The sequence below is a fragment of the Mycteria americana genome, chromosome 1 (assembly GCF_035582795.1).
Source record: "Mycteria americana isolate JAX WOST 10 ecotype Jacksonville Zoo and Gardens chromosome 1, USCA_MyAme_1.0, whole genome shotgun sequence".
Taxonomy (NCBI): domain Eukaryota; kingdom Metazoa; phylum Chordata; class Aves; order Ciconiiformes; family Ciconiidae; genus Mycteria; species Mycteria americana.
The window spans coordinates 54932402-54948134 of NC_134365.1; the positions used below are offsets into that span (position 1 = coordinate 54932402).

Genomic DNA, 15733 nt, shown 5'->3' on the forward strand with positions numbered 1-15733 from the left:
CGCCCTCGCTCCTTCGAAAAGCCCGCGCGGGCGGCGATTGGCTCCGGGCGATTCCGCGCCCGGCAGAGCCCGCGCTCCGCTCCGCGGGCGCCCGCCCCAGCACAGCACCACCGCCCCACCGGGCACCGCCCGCCCGGGCAAGTAGCGCGATGCTCCGCTCGCCCGCCGCGCGGGGCCCAGGTTGCAGCGCCCACGCGGAAAACGCAGGCTTCCCGGCCGTGCCTGAGCTCTCCGGGAGAGCGACCGGGCCGAGGCGGCTACAGAGGGCAGACCCCCCTCCTCTAACGAGCCCACCCTCCCGTGAGAGACACACACACACACACGCACGCACACCGTTCCCCTGCCGCCCGCTCGGTAGCATCTCAAGCTCCTTCTCGAGAACGTGGGTGGCTCTGAAAAGAGCCTTTGGGTTTCGCTTGTCTGCTCGGGACGCTTCCGCAGGCCCAGTTTACTTGCTCTTGGCTTTGTGGCTCTCGGTCTTCTTGGGCAGCAGCACGGCCTGGATGTTGGGCAGCACGCCGCCCTGCGCGATGGTCACCTTGCCCAGCAGCTTGTTGAGCTCCTCGTCGTTGCGGATGGCCAGCTGCAGGTGGCGGGGGATGATGCGCGTCTTCTTGTTGTCGCGGGCCGCGTTGCCCGCCAGCTCCAGGATCTCGGCCGTCAGGTACTCCAGCACGGCCGCCAGGTACACCGGGGCGCCGGCGCCCACCCGCTCCGCGTAGTTGCCCTTGCGCAGCAGCCGGTGCACGCGGCCCACGGGGAACTGCAGCCCGGCCCGCGACGAGCGCGACTTGGCCTTGGCCCGCGCCTTCCCGCCCTGCTTCCCGCGGCCCGACATCCTCGCTCGATCGCTCTCGCTCGCTGCTGAACTCCCCCGGCGACAGGACAAAGCAGGTGAGCTGCCCGCGCCCTGAGGCCCGCCCTTATATCCCTTCCCTTTGCGCGGCCCGCGGCTTCTGATAGGCCGAGGCGCCTATCGGGGAACGCGCACCCAATGGCGGAGCGAATCTCGTCCTGACCAATAGCGAGGGCCGCAGCTCTGAAAGGCCTCCGCCCGCGCTCTCGAGGCGGCCAATGACGAGGCGGGAGGGGCGGGCTTCAGCAGGCGGCTCCCGCCCGCACCGAACGTTCCCTCCCGCCGCCGCCGCCGCCGCCGCCCGGACCCGAGGGGCCGCGCCGCCCCGCAGTCGCTTGTATCTTCTCTTTTTCTGTTGTGTTAAAGCAGCCGGGTTGGCGAAGCGCGGCCTGGGAGGGCGGAGGTGAGGAGGAAGAGAGGAAGAGACAGTGTGGCTGTGTCAGTGAGCGGGACTAAAGGAGCGGGTACCGGGAGAGGGGAAAGGCGGCCCACGTCCCCCCGTTGTTTCACGCTAGGTCTTTTCCCCGCGGGAAGGTTTCGCCCCTTTCCAACACCGGGTCACCCCAAAGCTTTCCGACCTTCCAGAACCTACACGCTTCTTGCACGGGAAAACCACCGTAGCTCGCTCCCTTCTGTGTCCCTGTACCCTTCCCCAGCCCCCCCCCCAAAAGGCACACAGGGACACTGTACTCGAACACGGCCTCTGCACACACTGCCTCATTAGGTCTATACGCTTCTGTTACGGGCTTTTGCATCATTTATCAATCTGAATGTTTCAATAAAGGCGAATTTTAGGCAATTTTTTCCAAAGTAAGGTACTTAGTAAAGAAAATTATTGTAGCGTCACAGCTCTTCTTATTGTACATGGAGTGGCTCTTAAAAGAGCCTTTGTGTTGGTTACAATATTTTCTCAGAATGTATGGTAATGTTCCAAACCGCTTTATGCACGTTCACCGCGGATGCGGCGGGCCAGCTGGATGTCCTTGGGCATGATGGTGACGCGCTTGGCGTGGATGGCGCAGAGGTTGGTGTCCTCGAAGAGCCCCACCAGGTAGGCCTCGCTCGCCTCCTGCAGCGCCATCACGGCCGAGCTCTGGAAGCGCAGGTCGGTCTTGAAGTCCTGCGCGATCTCGCGCACCAGCCGCTGGAAGGGCAGCTTGCGGATCAGCAGCTCCGTCGACTTCTGGTAGCGCCGGATCTCGCGCAGCGCCACCGTGCCGGGCCGGTAGCGGTGCGGCTTCTTCACGCCGCCCGTGGCCGGCGCGCTCTTGCGGGCCGCCTTGGTGGCCAGCTGCTTGCGGGGCGCCTTCCCGCCCGTCGACTTACGCGCCGTCTGCTTCGTGCGCGCCATGGCTGTGAGGCGAAGCGCTAAAGGCAGTAGGGACCAGAAGCACTGACGTTGTGCCTGTATTCGAGGTGTATATATAGCACTAGTCCTTCCTCTGATAGGCGGATGGGCACATGCTGAGTCTCATTGGTGGATTTAAAGTTCAAAAATCCCGCCAGTGGCAGGTACCGCCTACCCCTTTGCGTCTCTGTTCTTGCTGCGTATTTTGTGCCGCCTAAAAAAGCCATCCTTTTATCACTGTATATTTTTCCTATTTCCGGAAGCCCTTAATATATTACTGATTTTAAATATTTTTAGAGTTTGTGTAAGCTAATACTTAAGACTTCTTTTGTAAAAGATTTTTTTTCCTTTCACTCTGAAATTTTCCTTTTTTTTTGTCCTTTGTGTGGATATTTCCATGCAGAGTTAACAAGGATAAAATTTCTCTGGAGGATATATGATTATTTTTTAAAATAGATTAAAATATTATAGGAACATACAAAATGTATAAAGAGAACAGAGGGGGAAAAAAGATGACAGTTGAAAAAAAAAATACATTGGAAATAATACTGAAAACCGGGATATTAGAAAACATAACTTTAATCAAAAAACGAAAAACATCTACCCATTTTAGTCCCTATTAATACTATAAGAGCACAAGAAGTGACCTAAGGAAATGAGGAGCAGAGAGTAAGTATAGGAATCAAAGCCCGTAACAGAAGCGTATAGACCTAATGAGGCAGTGTGTGCAGAGGCCGTGTTCGAGTACAGTGTCCCTGTGTGCCTTTTGGGGGGGGGCTGGGGAAGGGTACAGGGACACAGAAGGGAGCGAGCTACGGTGGTTTTCCCGTGCAAGAAGCGTGTAGGTTCTGGAAGGTCGGAAAGCTTTGGGGTGACCCGGTGTTGGAAAGGGGCGAAACCTTCCCGCGGGGAAAAGACCTAGCGTGAAACAACGGGGGGACGTGGGCCGCCTTTCCCCTCTCCCGGTACCCGCTCCTTTAGTCCCGCTCACTGACACAGCCACACTGTCTCTTCCTCTCTTCCTCCTCACCTCCGCCCTCCCAGGCCGCGCTTCGCCAACCCGGCTGCTTTAACACAACAGAAAAAGAGAAGATACAAGCGACTGCGGGGCGGCGCGGCCCCTCGGGTCCGGGCGGCGGCGGCGGCGGCGGCGGGAGGGAACGTTCGGTGCGGGCGGGAGCCGCCTGCTGAAGCCCGCCCCTCCCGCCTCGTCATTGGCCGCCTCGAGAGCGCGGGCGGAGGCCTTTCAGAGCTGCGGCCCTCGCTATTGGTCAGGACGAGATTCGCTCCGCCATTGGGTGCGCGTTCCCCGATAGGCGCCTCGGCCTATCAGAAGCCGCGGGCCGCGCAAAGGGAAGGGATATAAGGGCGGGCCTCAGGGCGCGGGCAGCTCACCTGCTTTGTCCTGTCGCCGGGGGAGTTCAGCAGCGAGCGAGAGCGATCGAGCGAGGATGTCGGGCCGCGGGAAGCAGGGCGGGAAGGCGCGGGCCAAGGCCAAGTCGCGCTCGTCGCGGGCCGGGCTGCAGTTCCCCGTGGGCCGCGTGCACCGGCTGCTGCGCAAGGGCAACTACGCGGAGCGGGTGGGCGCCGGCGCCCCGGTGTACCTGGCGGCCGTGCTGGAGTACCTGACGGCCGAGATCCTGGAGCTGGCGGGCAACGCGGCCCGCGACAACAAGAAGACGCGCATCATCCCCCGCCACCTGCAGCTGGCCATCCGCAACGACGAGGAGCTCAACAAGCTGCTGGGCAAGGTGACCATCGCGCAGGGCGGCGTGCTGCCCAACATCCAGGCCGTGCTGCTGCCCAAGAAGACCGAGAGCCACAAAGCCAAGAGCAAGTAAACTGGGCCTGCGGAAGCGTCCCGAGCAGACAAGCGAAACCCAAAGGCTCTTTTCAGAGCCACCCACGTTCTCGAGAAGGAGCTTGAGATGCTACCGAGCGGGCGGCAGGGGAACGGTGTGCGTGCGTGTGTGTCTCTCACGGGAGGGTGGGCTCGTTAGAGGAGGGGGGTCTGCCCTCTAGCCGCCTCGGCCCGGTCGCTCTCCCGGAGAGCTCAGGCACGGCCGGGAAGCCTGCGTTTTCCGCGTGGGCGCCGCAACCTGGGCCCCGCGCGGCGGGCGAGCGAAGCATCGCGCTACTTGCCCGGGCGGGCGGTGCCCGGTGGGGCGGTGGTGCTGTGCTGGGGCGGGCGCCCGCGGAGCGGAGCGCGGGCTCTGCCGGGCGCGGAATCGCCCGGAGCCAATCGCCGCCCGCGCGGGCTTTTCGAAGGAGCGAGGGCGCTTAACCAGCTCGCCGCCGGAGACGGGCCCGGCTACGGGGGCCGCCGGAGCCCCCCCGCGCGAGAGGAAGGAGGCCCCTTCCCCACCCGCTGGCTGCAGCGGACGCGGTGTAGTCGGTCACCGCGGTTTCCCCCTTCGGGCACGAGCGGGCAGGAGGAAACGAAGGTCCCGCTGCCCTGCAGCAGAGAAGCTGGCGAGACAGAGCCCGGTTTTGCCTTTTCCCTTCATTTTTATGTTGTTGGGGCAGGGGGACTGTTCCTTTGGCCCGTGCTTTCTCCAAACGAAGCCGCTGATGAGAGGCACTAGGCTCGCCCTTCAGGCCCCGGCCGGTTCCAGGCCTTCCTGGCGTGCGTAAGCGCCTCGGGTAGAGTCACAAACTGGCACAGCGCTCGCCTTGCAGGGCGGAGCAGCGCAGCAAGCTCCTCCGAAGGCGGCTGCCGGGAAGGGAAGGCTGGGAAGGGCAGCGATGCAGCAGAGCAGGGTGTCAGAAAGGAACCCAGGGCCGAAGTGCGAGGATAGCCAGGCCGGCTGCAGCTCGGCAGCAATACCGGGGACGGAGTGGAGGAAATAAATAGGGAGAGCGGGAACGTAGACTAGAAGACAGCAAAACCGCGGCAAATACTAAGACAAGTCGAGCAACGCGACACAGCTCTTCCGACAGAAAAAGTGGGCGGCTCTTAAAAGAGCCTTTGGGTTGTCGAGATGGTGCGGGAGCGGAAAGCTTTAGCCGCCGAAACCGTAGAGGGTGCGTCCCTGGCGCTTGAGGGCGTAGACCACGTCCATGGCCGTCACCGTCTTCCTCTTGGCGTGCTCGGTGTAGGTGACGGCGTCGCGGATGACGTTCTCCAGGAAGACCTTCAGCACGCCGCGCGTCTCCTCGTAGATGAGCCCCGAAATACGCTTCACGCCACCGCGCCGAGCCAGGCGGCGGATGGCCGGCTTGGTGATGCCCTGGATGTTGTCGCGCAGCACCTTGCGGTGGCGCTTGGCGCCCCCCTTGCCGAGCCCCTTCCCGCCCTTGCCTCTGCCAGACATGCTGCCGTCGCTGCTTGCCCCGAGCTCTGAGCCGCAGCCGGCCTCGCCGCGGCCTTTATGCAGTGGGAGCCGACCTGATTGGGAGCAGGGGCGGGCGCGGCTGCCGGGGGCGGGGCCGGGCCCTCCTCCCCCTCCGCGGGCGCCGCGAGGCGGGGCCTTCGCCCTTCGCTGCTCTCGGGCGTCGCCCCGGCGCCCCGGCCGGCTTCACCGCGCCAGGCCCCGCCTCCGTCTCTGCCTCCGCCTCGCTCGCCTTCCGCCACTCCCGGTGCCCCCGAAGCGCCGTTGCCTGGCGACTTACCCTCCGGGCGGGGCGGCGGCGCGCACACCTTCCTTTTACGAGGGGCCGACGAGGGGCAGCCCTCGCGGACGCTTGTTAAGGTCATGTTGACCATGTCTCAGTAGTTCTGAGGTCTCAAGAACTCAATGGTAGTATTGAGAACCAGCTGCTAAAACAACTGACGGGTAACCTCCGTGGCGTTATGCTAGTATTTGACTTATGCTTTGAAGCATCAGGAAAATCACGTCTATGCCTTCACCTCAGACCAGAAAGAAGCATGCACGTTTTTTAGAAGCTGGCTGTGCATGACTCTCAGAACTATAGCATCACTGCCAAGTCCACAAAGGGCTTTTTCAGCACAGCACTGGAGAAGGCCCTTTATTTTCGATCCTGTGTCTGGAATGTTGCTTCCTATTAAGTCCCAGACATCCTGGTCACATTGAAAAAGCATTATATTTCCATTTAGATCACTGCTACTAACTGGATGAAAATTAGTCATGCATGTCAAATGCACAACAAAAATCGCTACGTCAGCTATGTGCATGCGTACCTACATGTTTTCAAAGGCCTGACATAATTCTGAGTGGATAGATACTCTCTTTCATGTAATATGTTTTCCTTTCACCAGTGTATATTGCCAGTGACAACATTTCTCTGTTATTTTGGTACGACTTCATTATTCTGAAAATCAGTCATCATGACTGTTAAATCCATACCTCATTTCTTCTGGATATCCTTGCAGTCTTCCTTTTTCTACCTCAGGGTCCACTGGGGCTAATGAAATTAGCATAATTCCAATATGGAGAGTTTGCCTGTGCTCATCGTGGCCGAATACAGACATCATTATCCACACAGAGACAGAGGAGATCCTTTCAAGAAGCTCAGGGAGATCTTTGTGAACTCTGACAATCGTTGTCTTGCTGACATTGGCATTTGGTTCTGCCTCAGCCACAGTGACTCCAGGAGAGAAGGTCTGTGTGAGTGATGGGATCTAAAAATACAATGGTGACGTAATTCTTTCCCAGTATCTTTCAGCTCTGATATTTTATATAGGAATGTCTCTGCCTGGCCCAGAAGACTCCTGATTTCTTTTTCTCTGTTCTTTCAAATGATTTGTCATTCCCTCTGCTTAAAAGATATTCTCTTCACCTCTCTTCAGCTACAGGAAAGGGGGTTCAGTTCACTCTCTATGCTGGCTGCCACTTTGTCTCACTTCATCTACACCATAGAAAGCATGTTTTCCAGCACCATTTTGTAACACGCACACACTGAGGACACTTAACTGTATATAAATGAGATTCTCCTCTATGAAATGGATACACACCATGTAGTATACATGTTTATCACCCATCTGTCCATCTCACACTCCCACTGTACTTGTTCCTCAGCCTTTTCTAATTTGTCATGCTAAAGCCACATCCTAAAGCATGAAAAATGAGAGCTGCTATATCCAGAGAAAGCAATCAATAAACATACAGGAGAAAAATCCATTCAAAGCTCTCCAATTCAAAGACATCCCCCCCTGACTCGGTGAGTCCCTGGTCTACAAATCACTAGGACCTAAGGCATTGTTTTGATGAGGTATCAATTATTATTCTTATAGGGTTTTTTACTGGCCTCTGTCACAGATGGGATATTGGCCTAGACGGAAGTTTCCTGTGAATTCCTCAGTTCTTCCAGTGTTATGATCATAAGTCTCTGTCCAGAATGTAATTCAAAGGGCAGCATAATCTCAAGGCTGTCCCACTCCTATTGCCCATTCATTTCTCCCAACTCTGGATCCCTGCTGATATTCTTAACTGCAGAAACAAATTCTACTACTACATTCTTTATTCTTCCTCTGTCCTCTCCCAGAGGTATGGCTTGTGTGTCCCTAATACTAGCCCATTAGAGAATGAGTTAGTGTCTCCTTCAACACTGAAGAGACCATAACCAGATGAGAAAAAGAAACAAAACAACCTAAACCACAGCTAAGATGATTCCCCATGTTAGGAGAATAATCATGTTGTAAAATGAAAAAAAAAAAAACTAAAATGGAACAGTTTTCAAGTATAGGAACCTTTTCTTTTCATTAGTGTCAAATGCAAACAAACATTCCTGTCGTCATCCACTGATGTCACCGACAGCGGTAACCCTTGAAAGCCTTTCCCTTTGAAAGCCTTTCCATGTACTCAATATGCCAAGGCCCGTTTTCTTCCAAAGAATTAATAAAACAAGCAGAGATTACACCTTTGCCTACACTTAAGTTTTGGTTCAACTGTTTAGCCTAAACCCTTTTTTCTCTTTTCTCTTTTTTTCCTTTTTCTTTTTTTTTTTTTTTTCTCCCCAGGGAATATGTTTATATAAATGAACATGCATTAGATCTGGACAGTTAATATCAGATTAATTACTCAAATGTTTACCTTATTGATCAACAGGCCCTTTTCTCAACAGCTTTGGGTAATTTGGACTATGATGTTTCCTTTCTTGTAGGTGCCTCCTATTGCAGTTTGGGTAAACCCAAAAACCCAGATGATTTCTCTTTACTTACCACCTCTATACAGCTGGACACAGGCTGATCCCTGCTTCTAGCTGCTGGCCTTGTGTGCTAGTCTTGTTAACCATACAATTAAATGTAAGATGTTACAAACTACTAACCTCAAACAGCACACAAAAGTTAACCTTGTTATTCTACTCTTTATTTCAAGCACAAATCAACCAAAACTCAATTGCATTTTCAGTGTCCAAAACAGAAAAAAAGCTATGTCAGGAAAACCAAGTTTTAGACTTACTACACTTACTATGGAAGCCAATCCTTCTTTCTGGGACCAGATCACAGAAGGCAAGTTGCAGGCAAAATAGGTGAAATATATTCTTCTTTAATGTGCCCACACTGTATACATATACTCTCATGACGCTTATGAAGCCAGATTCCTGAGTTCCTAACTCTCTGATAGCAGGAGTGCCGAGTAACTGGCCTCGTTTATATATTGTGGGGAAATCTGGGCACCAGCTGGTCCTTCCAGAGCCCCTGGCAGTCTGGATGACATCCTAGCTAGGGACAGTGCCACCTTGGCACCAGCCCATGGACTACACAGCTGCAAAGCATGTACTGTAAAAAAAAGCTACAGCACAGCACCCTTAGACACTGAGCAACTCTTCAAAACCTTTTTGCTCCCTTCTATGGGAAGACAGCCAGCCTATATTGCTGGCACCCAAGTGCTACCTTGTGATACTCCTACTCTAAAAAGATGGCACAAACAGCCTTACCTGGAGCCCGTACCTGCTTCACCCCCACACCTCTGAGGAAAACCGGCAAGGCAGCATCACTTCATGAGAGCACCTTCACATGGTGTGTGACAGTGCTTTGGCTCTCATTGCTGGCAGAAGTCCAGTCGACACAGAGACACTGTCTCTGTGCCACCATCACTGCCTGTGTGGCAAAAAATTGGTTTGCCTGCCAACCCAAATGTACCTGGACGACTGTCCCATCAGTGCCTGGAGTGTCACCAGCCAGGGAGATGGTGGATTGCAGACCAACTGTGCGTGCACTATGTGCCCAAGGACACTTTGTCCCTCTGTAGGTAACAAACATGGCTCTGGCTGGAGGGGGCATGTGGATTGATCACATTGCTCCCTCTCTCTTACCAGCATTCACAGGGAGCACTGGCACACAAATAGAAAAGAGTGGAGGGCAGTAAGCATGCAGAAGTGCCAGGGTGTTGTGGGAGGAAGAGTGGGTTGCTCAGCATTGCTCTGTGTGGGCTGCTCACTTCTCTGAGCAGCCAGGCTTCAGTGCTGATGGAGAGGCTGCTCTGAAAGGACAGTCTGGTGGCACCCTTCCTTGGTGGAATTCACTGTTAAATGCAGGTGAAAGAGAGGCAGTGTTGATTCAGGAGGAGATGATTTCTTGGGGATCCATGGCTGATGGAGCTTCTGTTAATGTTGCTTACCTTTCATGGACAGTTTGCCTCAGGGCCTGAGGTCTTCAATCACTGGTTGATGACTACATTCAAAGCATGCCAGGGTGGTCCAGAAGAGAGTTTGTCAAGTGTCTTAGGTTAGTTTTAGAAGACCAAAGTACTTTAAGACATAAATAATTCTGCTGTTTAATAGGATCTTTTCTTTGTCTGTGTGTGAGAAAAGTAAAAATGTGTTAACCTGCTAAACTCCCATACAGGAGAGAAAAAAGTGCATCTTTTTTCCTCATTAGCTGTTCTGGGGAGGGTTTTGGCCCCCTGTGTTTTTGCTGTTGGTTTTTTTTTTCTCGCTTTCCCAGGAAGGGCATCTTTCCCAGTGTCTCCTAACTATGGACATATCCAGGTTTTGGACTATAGGTTTTCAATTGCCAAATGACATGCCATCGCAATGATGAAGGGAGGCCACAATAGGTGCCCCAACCCTTAACCAAGAGTACAGGGAGGAGTGCGCAACATTCCAGGAAGCTGAGTCTATGGGGACAGTCATCCGTTGCCCTACCCTATTTGTCCTGCCCACTATAGATGCTCAGCCATACACTGGATTTAAAAGGCCTTGTGTGGCCTCATTACACTTAGGAGTCTTAACAACAGCAGCAGCAGCAGCATTAGTATTATGTAGGCAGAGACTTGTTTGCTGAGCTGCAACAAGTTTGTAGTTTGGTAGGCACCACTTTAAAATTGCTTAGCTAAGGGTTAAAAGCTGTTAAACTGTGCTGGCTGGTTTGATCACACGAATTATTACATTTGTAACTCAGACGAAGGATGAAGTCACTGAGGGCAAGTAAGGCATGGGTGTAACTGTAATAGGAGTGTAATCACGGTTGCAGGGAGTATTTACACCCCTTTCCTGTGGAACACGTATGTGGGAGTGCAGCACACAATGTAAAGACCCTCACCTAAATCTCTCTGGAAATTGTCACTTGAAGGAAAGAGAGGGGCTGTGGTGCAGAGGCATGTTAGCTGTACGTCCTCCAGCTGTCTAAGAATGACAGACCACAGCACTCACCTACAGCAGGTAGAGCAGCCCATTAGCCACATTTGTGTGGCTAGCTCCCATGCTAATGCCTCCTAACAAAATTGCTTGAGAAGAACAACTACTGTGCTACCTCTCATTATTGCAAACATATCTAAATATAACCCAGAGCTCATTTTCTTAGGAACAAGTACTGGCAGGTCCTAAACTGGAGATGGGAATGTTTGATAGCTCTCAGGTGAAGTGCCAGCCCTTCACTGTGGTTCACGTGTCTCCTTGCTTATGCCAAGACGTCTCAATAGATAACTGCAAAAGTTGGACAGATCTGGGTATCTGAAGGGAAGTGACTTGCAGGATTCAGACTGCGATCTTGTGCAGGTTTGTGATGTAGTGTGGCCTGCTGGGGTGCCCATGAGGTAAGAAGGATTGAAGTCATTCAGATGTAGTAGACCTTACAGTGATGCTCCCCCCAAAAGTATCTCTGGAGATCCTGATATCGCTCCCCTCCTCTTTTAATGAATGATGAAGTCCACCTCCCTCCAGTCTCACTGGGAAAGCCAAACTGATGTCAGAGTCTACGTGGTGCCTTCTTCATGAAGTCTTTCTACAACATCCTATACCTAAAACAGGATTATTTCCTTTTCTCATTTGCTCAGCTGGAGGTGAAACAGCCATTCCTGCCTTTTATGTAATCCTTTACCAGATTTTTTTCTTTGCCTGACTACATCTGTCCATTCCTTCTAAACTATCTGCTCTGACTGCAGAGCAAACTCTTTTTAAAATTGCCAAATGCAGCTTAACTTTCCAAAATTTTGTTCCAGCATGTATTTCTTTCATGTAGAGAAGAACACATGTTCCAAGCAGCAAGTCTACATTGCTAAAGTTATTTTATGTTTTTGCTGCAAAGCCATTAAAAAAGAAAGATCAGAAATGTCATGAAATTTCTGAAGTTACTTCAGTTTATTTTAAGATAATACACTCTAACTATTGGAGACCAGAAGCTGCTACACATATTATTAGCTATCCCTGTTGGGAATGGGGAAGAGGGTAGCAACTGCTGGGAGAAAAGCCAGGCAGACAACTGGGATGGTGACCATTTTAGCCACCTCAATTTGAGCCACCAATAAATGAGAATCAACACTCTGTGAAGCCACAACTGAGGGCTGGGGCATTTAAATCTCCTCCAGTGAAGGTTACTGAAGTAAATGTGTATGAGTTCAAAATAACAAGAGTAGACAACATGAGTTTTCATTTTGCTGACACGTCACTCACAGTCTACGCTTTTCCTCTGTCTATATGCTATGAAGTGTCTGGGTAGCTGCTAAATGTCATCTCTTCCCAGCGTTGCTACTTTATTTCACTATGTAGTCAAGTCAATGGAAAGTCTCATTCGTTGATTTACAAACACATATAAGATATAGGCTTAAAAAGTATATATTTATTTTACTTCGGTTTTGGTAAATTGTGAAGGTAAATCTTCAATACCCACACCCACTCCAATTTATGTAATTCCTGTATTGTTATTTTATGTTACATAACTTTTACGAACAAGACCCTGAAGGTCCCAATTTGATTAGCCCTTCTCCCAATTATCTTCCCATTGAAGCATTACAGAGCTCAGGTGCACTTTTCCTGCAACCTTTTTTCTGGTATTTTTGTTCTTCTAGGGTGCAGGTTGCAATTTTTTCCTTCATTGCATCTATTCATAGTTTCATATTCACTGAAACACAACTTTACGACAAACTAAAATGTTTTCACGTTATATACACATTTAGTATTTACAAAACAGCCATTGTAAATGAAACAATGAGGTGGAAATAGGATTACACTTACCTAAAACTACCTATTCATACCATCTGAAATTTTGGTTGCTAATATCTACTTAAACATTGTCTTTACATTACATGTTATATCTGGTTATATCAAAGGAAATCATAGGGCAGGGCTGAAGTGTAGTCTTTGTGATTCTTAAATAACTACAAAAGGCAATGGATAATACACTTGTTTATAATCAGGTACAGATTCATTAAATATTATTCCAGAGCTCTGTTCTGTACAGCATATTACATCACCTTCAACCAGATATCAATATTGATTGAATTCTTCCTGGTTCTTTAGGAACGACCTATGGCCTACCTCTCCCCTTGTTAAAACTCAGGTTATCACAAAGTGCTCTAGTTTTTGTCCTGAAAGCATTTCCTCATTTCAGTGATAGCTGTAAAATGCATAAGGAAGAATTAGGTGGGTTTTATTTAGAGTAGGAAGAGGATTCAGAATTGGCTTTAGATAAACCTTTGTGTAGATACACTGTGTGAGACGTGTTAAAAAAACCCGAAACAGTAATATGGTTTTACATTCTACTACTATTAAAGAAAATACATAACAAGACAATACTCTCTGGGCAGGAAAAGCATAACTACTAAACTGCTACACTAGCCCTTGCACATCTTAAATTACTAGAGCGACAAATATAATTTCAGTAAATATCACCAGAAGTTTAGGAGCTTGCTTTCTTTTACAAAGCTGCAGTTTTGTAACATCAGATATCAAATGACTGATTTCTGGAAAGTAACATGCAATATGAAAACCAAATAGCTTGATTTACTTAATAATAGGTACGAAAATTCACATGGAAAACAAACAAAAGAAAGAAAACAACCAACCCAAGGTAGCAGGGTAAGTTTGCCTCCCTTCTACTGAAATCCCAGGAAGACAAAATAAAACAAGTGTATGTTCATAAATCTCCAGATATTAACAAATTGCTTATGGCTGTATAAAAAGTGCAATAGGAGGTTGTACGAGACACTATTTCACTAGACTTTAGCGTTTTAGGAGGTAAAACACATGGTCAAAGGAACCGGTTCTTAATCCATATTCAGAGCTGAAAGAGGAGTTTGTGTTACTTCCTCCTCTTCAAAATCAATTTAAACGGTCAAAATAGCTTTAAATCGGCAGATATCAACTTTGACCCCAAGAAAACCCTCTAAAGAATCAGACTGAGCCGTTGCTGTAACATTTAAGTCAAAAGAAAATTTTTAATTTGCAAGGAAAAACAAAAGTTTCTCTCTTCAGAGGTCTCTCCAGCAGCAGCACACGGGATTTATCGCTTTTCCTTTAACTCAGCCCGCGTGTTTGCGGCTGGAAACTCTCCCGAACGCAAGTACCTGCTCTTCTCCTCCCTCACCGGGGAAATGGGGCGATTTGGTGGCAGAAATTCCGAGGAAAATACACTTTTGTTAGTCCAAAGAAACACAAATCGAGCACACCGAAGGGCTCCCCGGCCGTGCAGCGGGGCGGGCTCTGCAACGCACCAATCACCGCGCGGCTCCTCTCTAAAAATACGAGCATCTGACCCGCGCCAGCCCAATTGTGTTCGCCTGCTCCGCAGAGGACGCCGCCGCGATGTCCGAGACCGCTCCCGCCGCCGCCCCCGATGCGCCCGCGCCCGCCGCCAAGGCCGCCGCCAAGAAGCCGAAGAAGGCGGCGGGCGGCTCCAAAGCCCGCAAGCCGGCGGGCCCCAGCGTCACCGAGCTGATCACCAAGGCCGTGTCCGCCTCCAAGGAGCGCAAGGGGCTCTCCCTCGCCGCGCTCAAGAAGGCGCTGGCCGCCGGCGGCTACGATGTGGAGAAGAACAACAGCCGCATCAAGCTGGGGCTCAAGAGCCTCGTCAGCAAGGGCACGCTGGTGCAGACCAAGGGCACCGGCGCCTCCGGCTCTTTCCGCCTCAACAAGAAGCCAGGAGAAGTGAAGGAAAAAGCCCCCAAGAAGCGGGCGCCCGCGGCCAAGCCCAAGAAGCCGGCGGCCAAGAAGCCCGCCAGCGCCGCCAAGAAGCCCAAGAAGGCGGCGGCGGTGAAGAAGAGCCCCAAAAAAGCCAAGAAGCCGGCGGCCACCGCGGCCAAGAAAGCGGCCAAGAGCCCCAAGAAAACGGCCAAGGCAGGGCGCCCCAAGAAGGCAGCGAAGAGCCCGGCTAAGGCGAAGGCGGTGAAGCCCAAAGCAGCCAAGCCCAAGGCGGCCAAGCCCAAAGCGGCCAAGGCAAAGAAGGCGGCGCCCAAAAAGAAGTAAATTATACCAGAGGAGTCCTGCTCTACATACTTTGTTATCCAACGGCTCTTTTAAGAGCCACCCACACTTTCCCTAAAGGAGCTGAGGCACCGCGGTCGTCAGTAACCTGCAGCAAGGATCCAGTAATTCGTAAGTCGTCAGAGGTCAATTGTGTCTTTTCTTTCCCCCTACGATTACCGAAAGAAGCGCTAACGAGCACGGTATAACGCGGCAGCTTTAGGAAAGTGTAGACTTTTACATCTTTTTGCTGAGTAATTGGTTTGACTACCAGGAAGCAATGTTTTATAGTAATGATTTGATAAAAATCGGATGTATGTTTTTTTAAGGATATATTTTGTAACAAAAAGTAATGCAATTGTCAGGCACGCTACTACTGAGCCATGTCTAATCTATGGTATTATTTCTCTTAAGGTGTCTCCTTAAACGGTTTTGTCTGTTTGGGGGAGGAGGGGAGGGTTTCTTTACTGGCCCGAAAATAGCCCTGAGCTCTCCTATTCCTTTTGTTCCCGATGAGAAAAGGAGCTTTAAGTATTGAAAAAGCCCGCCCTGACCAAGGATTGGCCCGCGGAGAGCCCGGCCCGCTGCCCCTTCCCCCCCCTCGCCTCTTATCTCTGGTGCCGCTTCAGCCACTCCCGGAGAAGAAAAACGCGGAAGAGGGGAGAGGGGGGGGAAGGGGAGTTCTCGCCGAAATACAGTTCCCGTGTTCTCGGGCTTAAGAACTAAACGGAAAATATCCCATCCCCGGAAGAACTTGCTTTGGGAGGACATTTTGGGACGACTTTGTGTTAACAAAAACATGGAAAGCGTTGCTACTATCACCAAGCCCAAAATACTGTTAATAAATGTGGAGAAAATAAGACAAAACAAGGCTTGAGTAATTCATATAAAATGGTATATCTATAATATGGATAACTGCGCTCTTTTATGATTTCGTGGGTGGCTCT

General features: G+C 51.1%; 6 protein-coding genes across 6 annotated transcripts in view; 2 read left to right on the forward strand and 4 right to left on the reverse strand.

Moving 5' to 3' along the window:
• Positions 1–346: 346 nt before the first annotated feature.
• Positions 347–888, reverse strand: LOC142408343 (histone H2A type 2-C). The gene has a single exon (XM_075498736.1). It carries the CDS (start codon positions 836–838, stop codon positions 449–451), a length of 390 nt encoding a protein of 129 aa, XP_075354851.1. The 5' UTR covers positions 839–888; the 3' UTR covers positions 347–448.
• An 830-nt stretch (positions 889–1718) lies between these two features.
• LOC142408348 (histone H3) lies at positions 1719–2399 on the reverse strand. Its single transcript, XM_075498747.1, has one exon. It carries the CDS (start codon positions 2205–2207, stop codon positions 1797–1799), a length of 411 nt encoding a protein of 136 aa, XP_075354862.1. The 5' UTR covers positions 2208–2399; the 3' UTR covers positions 1719–1796.
• A 1207-nt stretch (positions 2400–3606) lies between these two features.
• On the forward strand, positions 3607–4172 carry LOC142408351 (histone H2A type 2-C). Its single transcript, XM_075498759.1, has one exon. It carries the CDS (start codon positions 3656–3658, stop codon positions 4043–4045), a length of 390 nt encoding a protein of 129 aa, XP_075354874.1. The 5' UTR covers positions 3607–3655; the 3' UTR covers positions 4046–4172.
• Positions 4173–5151: 979 nt separating this feature from the next.
• On the reverse strand, positions 5152–5552 carry LOC142404659 (histone H4). The gene has a single exon (XM_075491655.1). It carries the CDS (start codon positions 5516–5518, stop codon positions 5207–5209), a length of 312 nt encoding a protein of 103 aa, XP_075347770.1. The 5' UTR covers positions 5519–5552; the 3' UTR covers positions 5152–5206.
• An 8548-nt stretch (positions 5553–14100) lies between these two features.
• Positions 14101–15166, forward strand: LOC142408362 (histone H1.01). The gene has a single exon (XM_075498769.1). The coding sequence runs from the start codon at positions 14130–14132 to the stop codon at positions 14787–14789; it is 660 nt and encodes a 219-aa protein (XP_075354884.1). The 5' UTR covers positions 14101–14129; the 3' UTR covers positions 14790–15166.
• Positions 15167–15664: 498 nt separating this feature from the next.
• The window catches only part of LOC142408374 (histone H2A-IV), a 518-nt gene continuing 449 nt past the window's right edge, over positions 15665–15733 (reverse strand). The window contains exon 1 of the mRNA XM_075498796.1: positions 15665–15733. This exon is cut by the window's right edge and continues 449 nt beyond it. The gene's annotated coding sequence lies outside the window, so the exon portion shown is untranslated.